The sequence below is a fragment of the Lepidochelys kempii genome, chromosome 11, assembly GCF_965140265.1.
Source record: "Lepidochelys kempii isolate rLepKem1 chromosome 11, rLepKem1.hap2, whole genome shotgun sequence".
NCBI lineage: Eukaryota > Metazoa > Chordata > Testudines > Cheloniidae > Lepidochelys > Lepidochelys kempii.
In genome coordinates this window covers 32,841,618-32,864,112 of record NC_133266.1, presented here as the reverse complement: position 1 = coordinate 32,864,112, position 22,495 = coordinate 32,841,618, and the positions used below count along the sequence as shown (strand labels likewise).

General features: G+C 45.8%; 1 protein-coding gene across 1 annotated transcript in view; it reads left to right on the top strand.

The window, feature by feature from the left end:
- Nucleotides 1-22,495, top strand: part of LY75 (lymphocyte antigen 75) — an 82,762-nt gene that overhangs the window by 56,089 nt on the left and 4,178 nt on the right. Inside the window, exons 27-34 of the mRNA XM_073305589.1 lie at nt 381-545; nt 1,314-1,436; nt 3,126-3,320; nt 4,788-5,008; nt 5,964-6,138; nt 7,279-7,446; nt 8,798-8,920; nt 11,924-12,091. Of these exons, the coding sequence (XP_073161690.1) occupies nt 381-545; nt 1,314-1,436; nt 3,126-3,320; nt 4,788-5,008; nt 5,964-6,138; nt 7,279-7,446; nt 8,798-8,920; nt 11,924-12,091 (1,338 nt within the window). The remainder of the gene's footprint in view (nt 1-380; nt 546-1,313; nt 1,437-3,125; nt 3,321-4,787; nt 5,009-5,963; nt 6,139-7,278; nt 7,447-8,797; nt 8,921-11,923; nt 12,092-22,495) is intronic.

Genomic DNA, 22,495 nt, shown 5'->3' with positions numbered 1-22,495 from the left:
AAAATGTTCCATTTATATACACTAAACTTAGACTACTTCCTAGAACAGGCTTGTTTAGTTGTTTGTGTACCAAAAAACCCCCTAGTGCCTTGGAAATGGGCCATCTAACACCTGAGCAAGTTACCCAAGCACTGTGTAATTATTTAGTAACATTCAGGATTGCTGTGTTGACCCAGATTGTGCCCTCCAGATCCGCCCACTGAGGACACCTTCTGCACATGGATCTCCCTCACCTCCATGTGGAAGGAGGACTTAGCCATCTCCCCAGCACCATCTGCACCTCCTCTGGACCCTGTGGAGGCCTCTTCATACAGGCTGGAGTCCATGCTGTCTTATATTAAAATTGTGCATGACCTAAGAGAGTTTTCTTTTTCTTTCAGATGAGACTGAGAAAGAACAAGTTGTTGAACATATTAAATGTCCACGTAAGTTTAAAAATACACCATGGATATCATTTCAAAATAGTTGTTACATTTTCATGATAACAAAAGATAGATGGCAAGAAATGAAATCACAAGAAGCCCACCATTTATGCAAGAAAATAAGTAAGTACTTCTTTTAATTACTGGATTTTAAATTGGCAGTCTCTTTTAAGCTGCTTGTACAGAAACTGAAAAACTAGGGAGGTGAAGCCTACGAGGAGTTTGAAAGATAGCAAATATTGTTGTCTATTTTTTAAAATCGGAGGGGCCAATTTTTAATGCATAAAGAGTATCCTACACAGCAAAGAAAAGCCCGTGGCTGGCCCATGCCAGCTGACTCGGGCTCACAGAGCTCGAGCTGTGGGGCTGTTTCATTGCTGTGTAGGATACTCTTTATGCATTAAAAATTGGCTGGAGCCTGAGCTCTGGGACCCTCCCTCCCCACAAAGTCCTAGGGATTGGCCCCAGCCCAAGCCCAAAAGTCTACACAGCAGTGAAACAGCCTCACAGCCTGAGCCCCACAAGCCTGAGTCATCTGGCATGGGCCAGCAATGGATTTTTCTTTACTGTATAGAAATATCCAAAAAAGGTACTTGTTTTTAAGTGTATGAAGTGCTCCTGAAAAGCATAGCTGACAGTGCTAGAAGCTGAAATCCTCCACTTATCTACAAAATACTCACAGAACAGGTAGTGTTGACATTGCCTTTTGAAAAACAGTAATTTTTCCTAATTTTTTTTTGGCTGATGTGTTGTCTGTCCTTTTAGAGTGTGAGTGTGTCTGTGTGTGTGTGTGTTAATTATTAAACATTGGCGATCAAAACTTAATTTGTTTTGTAAATGATAGATAAACTTGTAATAAACTAATTATTATTTTAAAAATTGTTTCAACAGATCTAGATGCATTTGTCTTGAATATTAGAGATGAGGAAGAAAATAACTTTGTTGTTGAGCAGCTACGTTCTTTCAGTGGCTTAGCTAGATGGGTATGGCTGGGCATAATTTATGATGACAGCGGTAAGATTTTTTTCTTAATAAAATTTGCTAACCTCCTATCATTAAACTGATACATTTCTTACATACTTGGATAGAGCAATCCAAGACACCATAAAAATAAATATATACTAATGCTTACAACTGCCTTATATTTTCATTTATGTTTTTAGAGGAAAATAACTGGACATCTTTTGTCTGTTCTAGTGATATTTAGATCCTACACAGTCTGCTTAATCCAGGTTATTGATTTTACCAAAAGGCAGGATTTAAAAAGAGCACAATGATATGTGGTAACATTTTTAGCAATATACATAGGCCTGATTTACAGAGGTTCTGAGCACCCACAACTCCCACTGAAGTGAGTGACAGTTTGGGTGCTCACTACCTTGGAATTTCAAGCCCAGACTGAGTAGCAAACTACTAAAGCTCCTATAGCTGCATCTTGTGACCAACTCTGCATTCTCTATTATGTGCAGTAAGTTTTCTGAGTAGCAGCCGTGTTAGTCCGTATCTGCAAAAAGAAAAGGAGGACTTGTGGCACCTTAGAGACTAACAAATTTATTTGAGCATAAGCTTTTGTGAGCTACAGCTCACTTCATCAGATGCATAGGTCGTCCTTTTCTTTTAGTAAGTTTTCTGCAATTATTCTGTTAGAATAATAGTGCTTTTCATCTTCAAAGCATTTTACAAAGATGAATGAATAAATCTCAGTGATGTAAATCAGTAATTTTTTCATGATCCCCAATAATCCATGTACTCTGCTTCATTCTAGATGTAGATTCTGAGGCAGGGTGTCTGAATTCTGTTGCAATCTGTAGTCCTTGGAGAGGTGGAGCAGGAGGTAGTTTTGGATTGTGGGACAAGTGCTGTAATTGGACTCTTCTATTTAAACAATAAACTGTAGAGTAGTTAGCAGAATTGAAACTTAAGGGGTTCCATGCAGGTGCAAAGATCTGATTTTAGTGTTGGAGCCTTAAATTTTCATCTTTAGGTTTCAAATACTGAACTCGTGATGAATGGGGTAGTTCACACTTCTCAGAGCTATTATTTCAGACTGTCTGCAGACTCAGAAATACAACACTGCATCAATTACACTCAGTTCTTATTTTAAAAGTAATCTTCATGGGCAGGAAACATCATTTTTAAAAAAAAGAGAGAAGAAATCTTAGATTCCAGAGCACCTTATTGCAGAGGGATGGATTTTCTAGCAAATTGCATGGCTAAGGAATTGCAGAACACACAGGGTCATGGCAATCTCCATTTTACAAAATGTGAAAACAAGGCAGAGACATGAGTCACATTAAGCTACGGCGGAAGTATGCATCATAGCCAGGATAAAATTCAGGAGTTCCTGATTCCTAGTTATAGCTATTATCCACCAGACCACCCTTCTTCAGAAAATAGTACTGGGTTACTTGCAAGGCACCTGTTGTTTATTTGGTTTGGTTTTTGTAATCTGAATTTTCACAGTTCTAATTTGGGTAATCTCCAAAGAACATTTTCTCTTGACACTTAGAATTTTGGTCAGGGCTTAGAGGAAACTCTAGCAACTTCAAAAACAGGTAATAACAGGCCTTCTGATCTAAAGTGAGTGTTTTATTAATTCTGGTCAGGAGCACACCATCTTCAGTTGTAGATTAATTTCACATTTCTTAAAAAATCTGTTTTTGCTCAAGGCAAAATATAGAAATGTTTTTATATTTTCCACAGATAATTCCCTAAAATGGTATGATGAAACTTTTGTGTCTTACAATAACTGGAGACAGGGAAGACCTAATGTAAAGAAGAATCAGTTTTTTGCTGGAGTGAACTTTGATGGGTTTTGGGATATTTACAACCGTACGCAAAGTTGGCAAGCTCTTGAATTTAATCAACACAGTATTCTTGCCTGTAAAATTGAAATGGGTAAGTAATATCCAGAAACAATTACACCCAAAGTTTTGGGGGCTGGCGAGGTAAAGTTAATGTTAAGGCCTAGTCCTGCAAGTCTTCCATGAACAGGACTCCCAATGAAGACCCTGCATCTGCTCCCATTGAATTCATTGGTAAAACTCTCATGGATTTCAATTTGCAGGATGAAGCTCTCTATCAGTATTCTAGTACTCTGCTCAGGATGGATGTTGGCTGTGTGCCTCCATCTTTTTCTCCTATCATTCAATATAAAAAAAGATAATAAGTATCCCATAAGTAATTTGTACTGAACACTTCAGTGCTTGAATTGAGTTGTTATAGACCACGGGTCAGCAACCTATGGCATGCGTGCCAAAGTTGGCACGCAAGCCGATTTTTAATGGCACGCTGTGGCCTGCTGGGTCCCGGCCACCGGCCCTGCTCAGCCCTGACTCCAGCCCCCCCCACACCCCATGCCCTGACTCCTGCACCCCCCTCACATACCCCCAGCCCTCTGCCCTGACTCCTGCACCCTCCTCACACACTCCCAGCCCCCTGCCCTGACTCTTGCACCCCCCACATTCGCACCCCCACCCTGTGCACCAAACGGGAGTTCCTGCACAGAGACCCCACATTCCTACCTGCATCCCTCGCACCAAATGGGAGCAGCCCAGGTAAACACTCCACACCCAAACCTCCTGCCCCAACCCTGCGTCCCCTCCCTCATTCTATTTCCTGGCCAGATCCTACACCCCTACCCCCAGCCTGCTCCTTCACCCCCAGCCCTGTGCTCAGTGTACTCCCACCCTCAGCTCAGTGCAGAGAGAGAGGAAGAGAATGGGCTAGAACCAGGGAGAAGTTAGGTACCCACTCGATGTAGGCAGGGCCGGGATCCCAGACCGGCAGCGGGCTGAGCGGGTCCAGCAGCCGGGACCCTGGCTGGCAGGAGCCAGCGGATGGAACCCCAGACCGGCAGCGGGTTGAGTGGCAGCGGGCTAAGCCGCTCAGCCCACTGCCGGTCTGGGGTCCTGGCCGCAGGCCCCGCTCCGCCTGCTGCCATTCTAGGGTTCTGGCTGCCAGCCCCTTGCCAGCCGGGGTCCCAGCCGCAGGCCCCGCTCAGCCTGCTGCCGGCCTAGCTGAACGGAACTCCAGGCTGGCAGTGGGCTGAGCAGGCCGGCAGTGTAAGATCAGCATTTTAATTTAATTTTAAATGAAGCTTCTTAAACATTTTGAAAACTTTACATACAACAATAGTTTAGTTATGTAGTATATAGACTTATAGAGAGAGACCTTCTAAAAATGTTAAAATGTATTACTGGCACGCGAAACCTTAAATTAAAGTGAATAAATGAAGACTCGGCCCACCACTTCTGAAAGGTTGCTGACCCCTCTTATAGACTGATAGATTTTAATATCTGCCACATATTTCTGATAACATGAATGAAGCGTATAGAATTAACTGTGATCTTAATCTTGAAATAGGGCCCAGAGAGAACAAGCCTCCATTGCCTGAGTATATACTACATGGAAATAGCACATACAGGATCCTTCAGAAAAAAATAACCTGGTATGAAGCATTAAGAGAATGCAAACAGAATGGAAGTGATTTAGTCAGCATACACAGTGAATCCCATCAGGTGTTTTTGGACAATATTGTAAAGCGTGATGGATATCCACTGTGGATTGGGCTATCAAGCCTTGATGTAAGTTTCTACTGTCATGACCATTGTTTCTTTTTCTGCAGTAATTTTCTGCAGTTGATTTCCAAAATCTTTGTGATCTTTCCAAGCTCTTTTAGAGGCTTGAATTTCATGCTAGAAGATTATTTGCTTTCTTTTTCCCCTACCACTAAGAATATATGTTAACTTTTCCTACACTTAGATATTAGGGGATTAGAAATGTATTTTAGAATGAGTGTCTGATTTCATACTTACATGATGGGCCAAATTCACCCCAATAGCACAGGGAAGTGCATCGTGCAGCCTCTCTGCTCCACTTTGCCCACTGTGCCACCATCCTTCCTCAGGGTTTTCAAAGCGGAGGGTAACTTTAAGCTCCCCTTGGGGCCCACCAGCAAATAGTGCTCAGGGGAAACATCAATTCAGGGCATATGTCCACCACCCTACCCATCTTTTGAGCTGCACTAATCCCTTCACCGGCCATGGTAGACTTTCCACTGCCATGGTTTCCACCAGCCTACACTTCCAAGTGAATCTAGCATAGTAGCTTTCATCACAAACTGATAAACAAACTTTACATACTGCTCCCACCCCTGTGGTTTAACAGCTCACAACATGACTAAGCAATAGATTTGTTAGGACAGGAATTGTCAGCTCTTGAATAATGCCTTATGTAATTGAAACCATAGGGGGAAAATTAGGGAGGCATAATGTTACCAGGTTGGGATTTGGCCTGGCCATAACCCTGTACTTAAGAGTACCACAGACTCCTCAGTGATCACAGGTGGCCAGGGCCTCAGTTTTAAGTATTACCTGGAAGACACAACATGCTAACCATGTTGGGCATTGGTTCAGTACTGACTTGGAGGAAATGGGTCTTCGACTCTTTAGTGCATCACTCTCTGTACGTTATCTGTGTTTATATTTGATTAATTAAGGCCTGAATGCAGTGGTATAAAAATTATTATTCTTTAATCAGGGAAGTGAATCTAATTTAGAATGGTCTGATGGAAGTGAATTTGACTACCGTCCCTGGGAACTGGAAAACTCTAAATCTACTGGGAACTGTGTTTTTCTGGATACTAAAGGATTTTGGAAACGTGCAAGGTGCACAAATGTTATTGAGGGTGCCATTTGCTATACTTCTTCAGACAGTAAGCCTGATTTCCTTTTTTCCTGTAATTTAACACATACTCTATTTTACATGCTGTATTATGAACAGAAAATGAAGACTGAAAGAAATGTGATTTAGACTAAACGAAACATTTTGTTCTTTAAGACTGATTGTTTAGAAGGAGTAGCAAACTACCGGTTAGTATATCTTGTAAGCTTTGTGGCACCATACTTTGGTATTTGATAACAGTGGTGGCCAGCTACCTAAACAGGCATTAAAAATAGATACTGCTTGTTAAACAGCCTAATGTGAGAGGGTTTCTTTATGCCAAAAATGTTTTCATTGCAGAGTTTTGTTGGCTCAGCTTCCATGAAATACTGACTCTGTCAAAGTCATGTGTTGTCACTGGATTTCTGTTTTAAGATTTTGATAACTGCTCAGGACATTTCTTTCCCATGCCCATCAATGGAGTGAAACTTTGAACTGAGCTGAGCAGGGTGTACATTGACTAACACATTACTGAAAGGCTTTTGGAGGGCAGTGTTGAATAGTAATTAAAACAGGAGACTTGCAGTCAATACTCCTGAGTTTTATTCTCAACTATGCCAAGATTTGCTTTGGGGCTTGGGCAAATCACAACCTTTCTGTGCCTTAGTTTCTCCACGAGTAAAATGGGAAATATTTACCCTCCCTTTATAAAGCAATAAAGCACTTTGAGATCCTTGTGTGAAAGGTGCTATGAAAATTACGATATTAACTTATGAATCTTATTTTGAGTAGTGGGAACATGAGACTGTCACCATCTGTCTCTGATACATACTCCCTCATCTTAGACAATTATCTTGGCAAAATCTGATAAATAAAACTGGTGACCTCAGATTACCTTAGTTTCTTCAAATTAGAGGGATCACTTTCAACATGACCCAATGTTTCATGGAAGAAATTAATATAGTTAAATTAATATAAATATACATTAATATAATTTTTATAAATTGTTAGACTGATAATCTCTTTGTGACCTATGGTATAAATGTCAGCTCCTGAATCAGAGGTCCACAGTGATTGAGCCCGATTCCAGCATGTGTGTGTATTTTTGTATATAGGATCCCTACCCCAGAGTTATTTGACTCCGCAGAGCCTCTTTTAATTTGCATAATACAAAGTCTTTATATTTTTACAGAGAGACGACTACAGCCACAGCAAACCAAAGGCTCCTCCAGGTGTCCACAGGGTACTAGAACATCGCAGTGGTTGCAGTATAAAGATCATTGCTATGCATTTGACATGGCATTATACAATTTTTCAGTATATACTGCAGAAGAGGCTAAAAGAGTCTGTCAGAAGCTGGGTATGTTTGGTTTTATTTATAATGTGTTATATCTTGTAAATAGCTCATCATTAAGGGAGAATTAGAAAAAACACACTGGCAAAACTTCTGCTTTATGTTTCTTTGATTTAGGAATATGTCTAATGGCTGGTTTTATCTAATGATTTTTGGAGCATTTGATTAATATTTTTGGTAAAGATGTGCAGTGTTCTGATTACTTATCTGGAACATGAATGTACATAAATAAAATGATACCTCATATGTAACCATTGATAAAGGATTCAGAAAATCAAAGCTGATTTCCAGTGGAAAACCTTTTTATTTTACACAAACCACTTTATACAAATTAAAGGCTGTAGCTTTGTTACAAAGTTATTCTTATTATAGCCCTGGGCATAGGATGAATGCAGAGAAATCCCACCGAGGATTTGAAAGTTGACACTTCACAGTTTAAACTTGATGCACACAGAAGCTGAAAAGCCAGTTTTTGTGCTAAAGAAGAGCTTTTTTTCTTTAGTAAATACTGGGGATTGTTTTGTGACAGATAATATAAACAGCATGTAATTCCTCATGTACAGAATCCTTTGCTCCCTTCAAAATTCTAGCACGTTTGAACTGTCATAATTTTAGCCGTATATATTTTTTTTACTATTTAAGGTTAATTAAACTGTGTAAGATAAACTGAAATAAAGAAGCAGGTATTCCCATTACCAGGTGTGACACCCAATTCAGGGCCACTTGGACCCAGCGTGGGTTAGACCAAGAGTAGTCCTTCTTTAACTTATGCTGTTGGCAGAAAGTCTTTTATGCCAGCAGAGGATCAGGTGCACAGAAGCACACCTTCCCTTCCCCCCGCCACCTCCCCCAGTGCACGCCCTCCTTCCCATTACACCTTAAGTGCAGTGACATTGTATATAAATATATTATTTGTTATTTAGATACAGAAAATTGGCCTGATCCTACAAGGTGCTGAGCCTCTATTTAGGTTAATAAGAATCAAGGGGATTTACAGAAGATGCTTAGCACCTGGCAGGATCAGTGCTTCTGTTTCCATAAAGTATCATTTAATATCTTTCCAGACTTGCAGGAGAATTTTCTTTATTTTATTTTGCATCACCTGCCCAGATGACAAAACAAGAAGTTATCTTTGATCTGAGGCTGCTCATGACATTGCATTGTTCTCCTAATCTGTGTTTTTCCTCTGCAGATTACATATCAAAATTTTAGGAGTCCAAATTAGCAAACGTTCTTTCTCATTTCTGTGCCTTAAATGATCCCTTTTGAATTTTCAGAAAATCCATTTAATTTAAAAAGACTATGAGGGAAACCTCTAAAATTTCTTTCTGTACTGACCACTAAACTCTTCCCTTAGATCCTTCTGCAACACTATTGACTATAAAGGATGCTGAAGAGAATATATTTGTCAGTAAGCACATAAGGCAAAATGACTTCATCACCAGAAGAGTGTGGCTTGGATTGTCTCAGAACTTCAGGGGTAAGAAGTAACTACCAACTGTGTGTGTGTGTGTGTGTATATATATATATATATATATATATCTTATATGGTAAATAAAAATGAATGAAAATAATATAAAAATACTTAGAATTTGAAAAGTTAACTGCTGCTGCTATGCAATTTGTTAGCATTAATTTATATACAGTAACTCCTCACTTAAAGTCGTCCCAGTTAATGTTGTTTCGTTGCTGATCAGTTAATGAACATGCTCCTTTAAAGTTGCGCAATGCTCCCTTATAACCTTGTTTGGCAACTGCCTGCTTTGTCCACTGCTTGCAGGAAGAGCAGCCTGTTGCAGCTAGCTGGTGGAGGCTTGGAACATGGGTGGACCAGCAGCCCTCTCCCCTCCCCCCCCATCAGCTTCCCGCTCTCCTAAGTTCCCTGTGCGGCAGTCGCCCAGCAAGCTATCAGTTGCCGGCAGTGCATCTGTGCCTCCCCCCACTGCCATGTGCTGCTCTTGCCCGCTGCCTTGGAGCTGCTCCCAGGAGCCTCCTGCTTGCTGTGCAATGGGGGAGGAAGAGAGTGGCTAATGTCAGGGTGCTCCCCTCCCCCCGCTCCTGCCCCCCGCTTACCCCTTCTCCATATAGAGCAGGGTGGGGACACAACAGGGCTCAGGACAAAGAGAGCTTGCTGGCAGCAGCTGCTGTCTCAACTTCCTGATATACTTAAAAAGGCAATAAGAAAAGGAGGACTTGTGGCACCTTAGAGACTAACCAATTTATTTGAGCATGAGCTTTCGTGAGCTACAGCTCACTTCATCAGATGTTTACCGTGGAAACTGCAGCAGACTTTATATACACACAGAAATCATGAAACAATACCTCCTCCCACCCCACTGTCCTGCTGGTAATAGCTTATCTAAAGTGATCAACAGGTGGGCCATTTCCAGCACAAATCCAGGTTTTCTCACCCTCCACCCCCCCACACAAATTCACTCTCCTGCTGGTGCTAGCCCATCCAAAGTGACAACTCTTTACATAATCAAGTCGGGCTATTTCCTGCATAGATCAAGGTTTTCTCACATCCCCCCCACCCCCATACACACACAAACTCACTCTCCTGCTGGCCCACCTGTTGATCACTTTAGATAAGCTATTACCAGCAGGACAGTGGGGTGGGAGGAGGTATTGTTTCATGATTTCTGTGTGTATATAAAGTCTGCTGCAGTTTCCACGGTAAACATCTGATGAAGTGAGCTGTAGCTCACGAAAGCTCATGCTCAAATAAATTGGTTAGTCTCTAAGGTGCCACAAGTCCTCCTTTTCTTTTTGCGAATACAGACTAACACGGCTGTTCCTCTGAAACCTGTTAAAAAGGCAATGTACTTAGAGTAGTGTCAGAGTATTTAAATGGGCAATGCACATCTCTCTCTCCCACACACAGGGTGTGTGTCTCTGTCTGCCATGCTGTCTCCCCTCCCTCCATTTGTGCTGCCTTGTAGAGTGTGAGGCTACATTAACAACAATGTGTTAACCCTTGAGGACTCAGCCGAATGCTAGTTCATCATTCAGCAGTAAGGCATTACCTGGGAAATATCCCACCCTCTAACTTCACCACCTCAACCAAGCTTCACAATCATCATTGCTGTGTACAGTATTAAATTGTTTGTTTAAAACTTATACTGTGTGTGGGGGTGTGTGTAGGGGTGTGTATAATATAGTTTTTTGTCTCGTGAAAAAAATTTCCGTGGAACCTAACCCCCCATGTTTACATTAATTCTTATGGGGAAACTGGATTCGCTTAACATCGTTCCGCTTAAAATCGCATTTTTCAGGAATGTAACTACAACGTTAAGCGAGGAGTTACTGTAGTATAGTAACTTCTACCTCTTCTCAGTTTATGTTAATTCCTAATGTTTCTTGTTTTGTGATTTAGAATTATTTTCACATATATTCAGTGGGTTAAATTCAAACTTTGCTGCTAGATTAAGACAGATGGGTTAGAAAAGGTATATGCGGAGAGGCTGTTTTTGTTGGCTTTTGAAAATTATTCTAAAATATTTATTTTATGCGTTTCACAGAAACACTTTTATTTTTGTGGTTTTGGAATGAAAATTAGATAATCAACAAAGGGACATTGTACAAGAGCTTGGGGTTTGGATGAGAACTAGCTGGCTGTGATTTAATCCAGACAAGACTGAGATAATGGTGGGCTGATGGAAGCAGGCAGAAGAGTAGGTGGAACTTATAGGGGCATGCAACTGCCATTTGTAAAACAGTGTGAAAATTGGAGATGGTGTTAGATTCTGGGCCAGTCCTAGATGCCCAGGTAGCAGCTTTGACAGAGTATTTTCCATCTGCGCCTGGCAAGACAAATATAAACCTTTCTCTCCAATGTGAACCTTGTCAGAATTATCCATGATTTTATCACCTCAAGACTAGATTGCTGTAATGCACCCTACATGGGGACTATTTAGAAGCTTAATCTATTGCTGGAATGCTGCAGTGCTCTTATTAAGTGGAGTCGCACATTGGGAGCACATTAGACCAGGACGCCATGATCTACACTGGCTTCCAATAAGTTTCTAGGTGGACTTTAAGCCCTAAATGATTTGGGACCTGGTTATCTGAGTATCACCTCTCCCTGTGCCACATTTAGGATGAGCAAAGGCACTTGCGCTGGAACTCCTTCAATATACATGAGACTGAGGTGCTGACGGCATTTTCTCTGCAGGTTGCTCAGTAATTGAACTTACTTCACTCCCAAACCTTGGTCTGCCAGATCCCAGATTTGTTAACCTGGGCATGCTGCAAAGCCTGTCTCTCTCAGGAAGGGTGCACTGAGATGGGTATATTTATATTTATGGGCAGTTTGTTGTCATTTGTTGTTTATGTAATCGGCACCCAGCTCACTGGATGGGCACCTACAGTTGATGTTTAGAAATGTGATGAAATTAATAAATTTCATTTTTCACATTATGCTGCAATATTGCAAATTTTGATGGTGATTTATGAAAGCAGTATTTGTGATCTTTCCCTACAGCTAAGTCCTTGAACTGGCGTGATGGTTCAGCAGTTAAATATGCCAATTGGGCAAACGGAACTTCAAAAGTCAATGGGAAATGCAGTGTTATCCTATCCACAAATGGAACATGGTCTGAAGTTGACTGCAGTCATAGTAAAGGCAGAGTTGTTTGTAAAGCTCCACTAGGTATGTCTTTCTTGTGTTTAATATACAATTCACTTTTTTTTTAAATTGTTGTACTGAAGGATTTTTATGTCAGGAAAGGTCTGTGTACACTCAGATGAAATTCACTCCAGAAGTCCTGTGGCTTAAGTGGGACTTAAATGATGTATAAATGGCCTTTGGTGTGTTCTCTGCCTAGGATAATGTGTCCAGTGTAGTTGTAGAAGAGTTACAGAGCTGATACTATCTTTTCTTTCATAGTTGTGAAGAATCTGGACTAATTTACATTTCAGTGTTGGCTTTAATTCAGAGGTTTTTTTATAAGACCAGTCTATGGTGCAAGGTTCATTTATCCTGTTTATTTTTAGGCTGCTTTTGTTTTTGTGAACAATGCAGCTAATTTCTGCTTTAATCTTTGTATGTTCAATACTTGGTTGCCACATTTCTATGCATGGGATATGTCATGTTGATGGGCACACTAGAAATGCATAGATAGATATTAGTAAATAGTTAGCGGTCTTCATCATAAGAATGGCCATACTGAGTCAGATCAGTGGTTCATCTAGCCCAGTATCTCGTCTTCCGACAGTTGCCAATGCCAAATGCTTTCAAAGGGAATGAACAGAACAGGGCAACTGTCAAGTGATCCATTCTATCATCCACTCCCAGCTTCTGGCAGTCAGAGACTAGGGACAGCCAGAGCATGGGGCTGCATCCCTGACCATCTTGACTAGTAGTCAATGATGGACCTATTCTTCATGAACTTATCTAATTCTTTTTTGAACCTAGTTATAGTTTTGGCCTTCACAACATCCCCAGGCAATGAGTTCCACAGGTTGACTGTGCATTATGTGAAGAAGTACTTCCTTTTGTTTGTTTTTAAACCCGCTGCCTATTAATTTCATTGGGTGACCCCTGGTTCTTGTGTTATTTGAAGGAATAATACTTCCTTATTCACTTTCTATACACCATTCATGATTTTATAGACCTCTATCATATCACCCCTTTGTCAGCTATTCTCCAAGATGAACAATCCCCATCTTTTTATTCTCTCCTCATATGGAAGCTGTTCCATACCCTTAATAACTTCTGTTGCCCTTCTCTATATCTTTTCCAGTTCTAATATATCTTTTTTGAGATGGGGTGACCAGAACTAAACACAGTATTCAAGGTGTGGGCATACCATGGATTTATATAGTGGCATTATGATATTCACTATTTTATTATCTATCCCGTTCCTAACATTCTGTTAGCGTTTTTGACTGCTGCAGCACTATCCACGATGACTCCATTCTATTTCTTGAATGATAACCATCAATTTAGATCTCATCATTTTGTATGCATAATTGGGATTATGTTTTCCATTGTGCATTACTTTGCATTTATCAACATTTTGTCTGCCATTTTGTTGCCCAGTCACCCAGTTTTGTGAGATTCTTTTGTAACTCCTTGCAGTCTGCTTTGGCCTTAAGTATCCTGAGTAACTTTGTATCATCTACAAATTTTGCTCACTATTTACCCCTTTTTCCAGATCATTTATGAATATGTTGAACAGCACTGGTCCCAGTCCAGATCCCTTGGGGATCCTGCTGTTTACCTCTCTCTATTCTGAAAATTGACCATTTATTCCTACACTTTGTTTTCTGTCTTTTAACCAGTTACTGATCCATGAAAGGACCTTCCCTCTTATCCCATGACTGCTTACTTTGCTTTAGAGCCTTTGGTGAGGGACCTTGTCAAAGGCTTTCTGAAAGTCCAAGTACACTGTATCCTCTTGATCACCCTTGTCCACATGTTTGTTGACCCCCTCAGAGAATCTAATAGATTGGTGTGGCATGATTTCCCGTTAAAAAAGACATGCTGCTTCCTTCACAGCAAATCATGTTCATCTAGGTGTCTGATAATTCTGTTATTTACTGTCAGTTTCAACTAGTTCTTCTTCGAGTGCTTGCTCATATCAATTCCAATTCAGGTGTGCGCGCGCTGCGTGCACAGCCATCGGAGAATTTTTACCCTAGCAACACCCGATGGGTCGGCTGTGGAGCCCCCTGGAGTGGCGTCTTCATGGCACTCGATTATATACCCCAGCTGATCCAGCACCCCCTCAGTTCCTTCTTACCGCCCATGACGTTGGAACTGTGGAGTTCGGCTTCGCTGGCCTCCACTCTTCCTAGCACTTGCAGTTTCTAGTTTATAATAGTTCATAGTTGATAGTTTATAGTAGTTCATAGTTATAGTTGTAGTTAGTTAGTATTAGTGGGTTGGGGGGTTTCCCCTCCTTCCCGATTTTCTATTGGGCTCATGCACAAAGCTCTGGGATTCAAGCCCTGCGGTTCCTGCTCTAAGCCCATGCCAACAGGCAACCCCCACAACTCTTGCCTAAAGTGTCTGGGGGAGTCTCATCAAACAGACAAGTGCAGGATCTGCAAGGGTTTTTGTCCCTGGACCAAGAAGGAGCGGGACTTTTGTCTCAAACAGCTCCTTATGGAGGCGGCTTTTAGCCCTCAACCTCCTGCGGCGCGCCAAGATCCGGCACCAAGCACCTTGGTGCGCAGTGCCCTGGCGGCAGCAGTAGAAGCAGCACCGCAGTTGGACTCAGACCAAGACCCTGGCACCGGACGCTTCCTGGCACCGCAGCCGACATCATTGGCCCAGCACCGCTCCCACTCTCCTGCCCAGAAGCGGCACCGGAAGCCGGAAAAGGCTGGCCCACCTCCACAGAGACCAGCCCCCTTGGAACCGCCTCTGGAGGCGTGTCCCGCAGGCGAGCACCTAGGGGCACAGTCTATGGCCTCGGCACTGTTGATTCCGGCCCCGGGAGGAGAGCCGTTGAGTCCGGTGCCCCTGGACTTCCCAGTACACAGCGTGGTCGAGGTCCAGTTGCCGTCCACTCCGGATACCTTTGCAGCTGCGAGGGAACTTATTGCCATGATGGTATCGGCATCCCCTCAGACTCATGGCAAGGCACCGGAACCTCCACGTGCAGCACTGTCCCGAGGAAAGCTGGCCCTGATCTACCCGTCGGCACCGTCAGTCAAGCCACGGAATGGGTCTCGTTCTCGGCACTATTCCTGCTCTTGACGCCGCTTGCACTCCTGACGCCGTTCGCAGTCCTGGCATCGCTCGCAGTCACAGCACTTGCGATGCTGGTCATACTCACGGTACCACTCCGACTCCTGGCACTGGTCCCGGTCATGGCACTGCTCTGCGCGGCAGTCACCGTCGAGGAGCAGATCCAGGACCCAACTCCACTCTCAACACTGCTCATTGTCTAGACCAGAGGTGAGCAAACTACAGCCTGTGGGCCACATCTGGCCTGCGGGACCCTCCTGCCCGGCCCCTGAGTCCTTGTCCCGGGCTTGCCCCCGGCTCCTCTCCCGCTGTTCCCCCTCCCCCGCAGCCTCAGCTCACTGAACCACCGGTACAATGCTCCAGGCGGTGCAGTGAGACTGCGAGCTCCTCAGAGCCGCGGCCTGACCTGGTGCTCTGTGCTGTGCAGTAAGGGGCAGGGAGCAGGGCAGGTTGGATAGAGGGCATGGGAGTTCAGGGGGGTGGTCATGGGGTGGATAGGGGTCAGGGCAGTCAGAGGGCAGGGAACAGGGAGGTTGAATGGGGGCAGGGGTCCTGGGGGGGCGGTCAGGAAGGAGGGGGGCATTGGATGGGGCAGTCGGGGTAGGGGTTCTGGGGGAAGTCAGGAGACAGGGAGAAGGGGGATTGAATGGGTGGAGTGGTTCCAGGGGGGCAGTAAGGAAGGAAAGGGGGCGTTGGATGGGGCGGCAGAGGGGCAGTCAGGGGCAGGGATACCGGGGCGGTCAGGGGACAGAGAGAAGGGGTTGTTGGATGGGGCAGAGGTCCCGGGGGGGGGGGCCGTCAGGGAACAGGAAGGGTTGGATGGGGCAGGAGTCCCGGGGGGGGGCAGATAGAGGGTAGGGGACGGGCCACGTCCCCCTCCTCTAACCGGCCCACCATACAGTTTTTGAAACCCGATGCAGCCCCCAGGCCAAAATGTTTGCCTGCCCGTGGTCTGGACCCAGGTCCAGATCCAGATCCAGGCACTGTTCCAGGTCCCGGCACCGCTCCCCAGCATCACGGCATCGTTCACCATCACTCCGTCAGTGTGACCCAGTGCAGATCTGGTCGGCACCACTGTGGCCTCCCTGTTCTGTTTCCCATTCTTCGGGTTCGGAAGCTGGGTCGCCTTTCTCGGACCGCCACCACGTGGACCATAGCCACCTTGAGTCGGGGGCTGGGCATTGGCAGGAGCAGGGTCCCGCTCAGGGGCCCACCCAGTGGCCATTCTGAACATCCTGGGCATACCACCAGGCCCAGGGTGCTCCGTCTGGGGCTTCTTGCTCAGCCCCATCCGAGCCACAAGTGCCAGAGGCTGCCACCACTCGCCCCGCCCCGGAAGGCATGGAGACCGTAGTGGCTCCTCTTCCTGCTACAGGACCTCTTCGAACACTGGTTCCTGCTCCAGGCCCTGAGGTCGCTGGCACGGGACAGCTGGGCTCAGTTACGCAAGAGGCCTTAGATGACCCTCTCCCCCCTGTGGCGTCCTCCTCCTCCTCACCCGACGAGGCAGTGGCAGGCACTATAGTCTTGGGCCCCCCTCCCATAGACCTCTGTGCGCACCAGGACCTCCTGCGCAGGGTGGTCCACAATATGAACTTGCAAGTGGAAGAGGGGTAGAGGTGGAGGACCCGGTGGTGGATATTCCGTCAGTGGAAGCTCCGTCAAGGGTAGCTGTTCCCTTTATTCAGACTATCCAGTCCACCACGAGAACAATCTGGCAAACCCCTGCATCCATCCCACTGACTGCTAAGGGAGTGGAACGCAAATACTTTGTCCTCTCAAAGGGATACGATTATTTGTTCACCCACCCGCAGCCTTGTTCGCTAGTGGTAGCATTGGTGAACGAGAACGAACGGCATGGCTAGCAGGCCCCAGCTCCCAAATCGAAGGACACCAAGCTCCTTGATCTGTTTGGGCGCAAAGTTTATTCCTTGGGGGGGGGTCTTCAGCTCAGGGTCGCTAATCAGCAGGTGCTCCTGAGCTGCTACTCCATGCTGAAATTTAAGGAGTTAGTACCTCCTGAGTCCAGAGAGGAGTTTGGGGCCCTGGTTGATGAGGGCAAAACAGTGGCACAAACCTCGTTGCAGGCCTTGCTGGACACTGCGGATTCTGCTGCACGTACTTTGTCCTTGGGGATAGCGATGAGGCATATCTCCTGGCTGCAAGCCTCCAACTTGCCACCGGAGCTTTAGCAAACACTGCAGGACCTCCTCTTTTGATGGAGAAGGCCTGTTCTTGGACAAGACCAATTCCAGGCTACAAAGCCTTAAAAACTCAAGGGCGATAATGAAGTCCCTGGGCATGCACACACCAGCTACCCAGCAGAAACCCTTCAAACCCCAGCAGTCACAACAAAGCTCCTATCCTCAACCAAGACAGGATTTTTATAGGAGACGGGGGCATAATTGGCAGGACGAAGCCCTCCAATCCCCAGTCTGGGCAAGGGCAGGGTCCGTCCAAGACTTCGTCGGGCTCAAAACAGGCCTTTTGAAGGGATGCTCAAGGACAATGTACCAGACCTCATTCAGGATCCTACCACACCCTTCTTGAATTGTTTATCCCACTTCCACTATGCCTGGTCCCACATAACTGTGGACCGCTGGGTCCTCCGCACGGTGGAAGTGGGATGCTCTCTCCAGTTTTCTTCCTCCCCACCCTCCCGTCCTCCTTCCCCATCATGGACTCGTTTCATGAGAAACTCCTTATTCAGGAGGTTCAGACGCTCCTTGCCATGGAGGCGATCGAGGAGGTTCCAAGGTAGCTAAGGGACAGGGGGTTTTACTCCCGATATTTCCTAATCCCCAAGGCAAAAGGCGGGCTTCGGCCCATTCTGGACCTGCACGGACTCAACAAGTTCATGGTAAAGTTGAAGTTCCGCATGGTCTCCTTGGGCACCATTATACCTGTCCTGGATCCTGGAGACTGGTACGCTGCCCTAGACATGAAGGACGCGTATTTTCACATAGCGATTCATCCGGTGCACAGACACTTCCTCCGCTTTGTGGTCAACTGTGAACACTATCAGTTCATGGCCCTTCCCTTTTCCACGGTCTCTCCACGGCCCCCCGAGTGTTCACCAAATGTATGGCAGTCGTGGCGGGTGCAGGTATACCCTTACATGGACAAGTGGCTTATCCGGGCGCGCACCAGAGAACAGGTGCAGTTCCACCTCCACTTGGTCATGGACACATTTAGTTGGTTAGGCCTCCTTCTCACCTTGCAAAGTTGACACTAGAACCGACCCAGAGAATAGCATTCATTGGGGCGGTTCTGGACTCCGTGCAGGCACGAGCCCTCCTGCAGGATGCTCGTTTCCAGGTTATAGTAGCCCTCATCCGGAGCCTTCAGAGCTTCCCAACCTCGTCAGCAAGAAGTTGCTTGAGTCTTCTCAGCCACATGGCTTCCTGCACATACGTGAGGAGGCATGCCAGACTTTGACTCCGCCCGTTACAAGCCTGGCTGGCATCAGTCTATCGCCCAGGTCAAGACAGCCTGAACTTGGTGGTCACCATCCTGGAGTGGATCCTGGCTTCCCTCCAATGGTAGATAGATCCCCGGGTAGTATTCGAAGGAGTCCCTTTTCACAGCCCACAGCCCTCCTTGTCCCTCATCATGGAAGCGTCATCCCTGGGTTGGGGTGCCCACCTTGGGAACATTCAGACGCAGGGCCTATGGCCCCCGTCCACGTTCTCTCTTCATATCAACATATGGGAGCTGATGGCGGTACGCCTTGCCTGTCAAGCCTTCCGGGAGCGGCTGCAGAGTCGTTGTGTGGCGGTCCTCACAGACAACACCACGGCCATGTTCTACATCAACAAACGGGGGGGGGGGGAAGAGGCCCGCTCCTCCCCGCTCTGTCAGGAGGCCGTTCGACTGTGGGAATTCTGTATAGACCACTCCATCACCTGGTGGCTTCCTTTCTACCCAGGGTCCAGAACATGCTGGCGGACTACCTGAGCAGATTCTTCCGCTCACATGAGTGGTCCCTTCAACCAGATGTCATCTATCCCATCTTCCGAAAGTGGGGGTTTCCCCAGGTTGACCTCTTCGCCTCCCGCAGCAATCGGAAATGTCCAGCTTTCTGCTCCCTCTAGGGCCGCTCCCCGGGCGCTCTCAGAGATGCTTTCCTGCTCCCCTGGATGAGTCGTCTATTTTACCCCTTTCCCCCGTTTCCCCTGGTGCACAGGATTTTTGCTCAAAGTACGCAGGGACAGGGTGCAAGTGATTCTGGTAGCTCCGGTGTGGCCCAGACAGCACTGGTACACCATGCTCCTGGAACTCTCTGTGGGCGCTCCAGTCCCTCTGCCTCTTCTTCCAGACCTGATTACTCAGGATCACGGTCGCCTCTGCCATCCCGACCTACGATCTTTCCACCTTACGGCATGGATGCTGCGTGGCTGAACCCTGCAGAACTTCGCTGTTCAGAATCTGTGCAACAAGTACTGATGGGCAGCAGGAAGCCCTCCACTAGGGCCACATATATGGCGAAGTGGAAGCAGTTCTCATGCTGGTGCACTCAGCCCAACACACCCCCTCTCTAGGCATCCGTGCCTCTCATTTTGGAATACCTGCTGGGCCTAAAACAGCAGGGCCTGGTGGCATCCTCTGTCAGAGTTCACCATGCAGCGATATCAGCTTTTCACCTGGGTGTGAATGGCTGCTGTGTCTTCGCCAATCCCATGGTTGGCAGGTTCCTTAAGGGCCTTGACCATCTCTACCCACAAGTTCGACACCTAGTCCCGACATGGGACCTTAACCTGGTTCTCTCCAGACTCATGGGGCCCCTGTTGGAGTCACTGGCCACCTGCTCCCTCCTCTACCTCTCCTGGAAAACAGCTTTCCTTGTTGCTATCGCGTCGGCGCAGCAAGTCTCTGAGCTCAGACCCCTTACCTCCGAACCACCCTACTATATCTTTCATAAAGATAAAGTGCAGCTTTGGCCTCATCCGGCCTTTCTTCCGAAGGTTGTATCAGCCTTCCATATCAGCCAGGACATATTTCTTCTGGTTTTGCATCCAAAACCACATGCCAGTTGCCAAGAACAGCGGCTGCACTCCCTCAATGTCCGTAGGGCCCTCGCCTTCTACATTGAGCGTACGAGACCGTTCAGGAAGACGACCCAGCTCTTTGTCACGGTGGTGGACTGGATGAAAGGCCTCCTGGTTTCATCTGAGCGGATCTCCTTGTGGATCACGTTGTGTATCCGAACTTGCTATGATCTTGCCAGTGTATCGACCTCGCCCCTCACTGCTTACTCCACAAGGGCCCAGGCCTCATCGGCGGCTTTTCTGGCCAGGTGCCGATCCAGGAGATCTGCAGAGCCGCAACTTGGTCCTCGGTACACACTTTCGCTTCACACTATGCCATCGTCCAGCACGCCAGAGATGACATGGCATTTGGTAGAATGGTCCTACAATCCACGTTGATTCACTCCGACACCACTGCCTAGGTAAGGCTTGGGAGTCACCTAAATTGGAATCAATATGAGCAAGCACTTGAAGAAGAAAAACCAGTTACTCACCTTTGTAACTGTTGTTCTTTGAGATGTGTGGCTCATATCCATTCCAAATCCACCCCCCTTCCCCTCTGTTGGAGTAGCCAGCAAGAAGGAACTGAGGGAGCGCTGGGTCAGCTGGGGTATATATTGAGCACCATGAAGGCGCCACTCCAGGGGGCTCCACCGCTGACCCACCGGGTGTTGCAAGGGTAAAAATTCTCTGACGACCGTGCACGCAGCGCGCACACACCTAAATTGGAATGGATCTGAGCAACACATCTCGAAGAACAATAGTTACAAAGGTGAGTAACCGTTTGTTTTTTTTCTGGTACTGAAGTTAGGTTTACTGACCTGTAATTGCCAGGATTGCCTTTGGAGCCTTTTTTTAAAATTGGTGTCACATTAGCTATCCTCCAGTCATCTGGTAAAGAAGCTGAGTTAAGTGATAGGTTACATACCACACTTAATAGTTCTGTAATTTCATATTTGAGTTCCTTCAGAATTCTTGGGTGAATACCATCTGGTCCTGGTGACTTATTACTGTTTAATTTACCAATCAGTTCTAAAATCTCCTCTGTTGACACCTCAATCTGGGACAGTTGCTCAGATTTGTCACCAAAAAGAATGGCTCGGGTGTGGGAATCTCCCTCACATCCTCTGCACTGAAGCGTGATGCAAAGAATTCATTTAGCTTCTTCACAATGGCCTTATCTTCCTTGAATGCTCCTTTGAACCTTGATCATCCAATGGCCCCACTGATTGCTTGGCAAGCTTCCTGCTTCTGATGTATGTAAAAAAAAAATTGCTGTTAGTTTTTGAGTCTTTTCCTAGTTGCAAAATTCCAAAATTTGCTAGTTCCAGAATTCTTCTGCTGGCATGTACCAAGTGTATACCATCAGTCTACATTCCCTAATATCTAGTCTGCTGTAGGACAGAAGTGTGTTTTCCAAAGTTTATTAATAGCTACAACAGAAATAAATATGGGGGGCTACAGAATACCAGTGTTTGTCTTCTTTCCTGCCCCACCAGTGGACCTCACATGGGGAGGCTGGAATTCATGGTTTTAGTACTGTGGCTGGTCCTGTGGGCAGCAGCTGCATGTATGTGGCATGCCACAGAAAAGTTGAGGGTGCCATGACCTGATCACTGAGAGATCAGTTTGGAGCACTAGCATCTTAATGGCTTCATTTGTGTATGCAGTGTTACCATGATAGCTGCGTAGATTTCAGCAAAATCTAGAATGCGTGTCCATGTCATAGAATAATCTCTATAAGTTTCCTTCATAGAAGCAAGTTTCCCCCTTACTAAGATACCCGTCTTTGCTAGCTATTTCTGTATAGGATGTGGCACTATGCTTTTTCCATTGAGGAGCAAGAATTACTTTAGCTATGAGTAAGAAGTCCCATGTTCAAGTTTATCCATTCTTGCACGCAGACAAGCTACACTAGACTACGGTCTTGTTTACTCTTAAAGGTTTGCTGGTATAACTTTACCTGCCTGATGGCTGGGGAAAGGATTCAGTTCCCATACTGCTACTTCACATTTCACTCCTTCCAGGATAGAAATCAGTTACTTGGGTCAGAAAGGGTCCTTGGAAGCAGTGGGATCTTTCAGATTTTGCCTATACCTCCATGGAAGTTGAGAGGGAGGAACAATGGGAAGCTAATATCTTCTCTGACCCTGCCTCAGAAATGGGTTTCCTCCTGCTTCTAGGAAGCTCAGGGACTTCGGAATTAAGTATGCACTGAGGTACAAAGTACATTTAAACAGTGACGAAAACCAACGTTAAAGACTTTAGGTTTTTATGCTTCAGTGGAAATGTTTTCAGTAGTTAGACCTTTAAAGCGTGTCTCCACTTC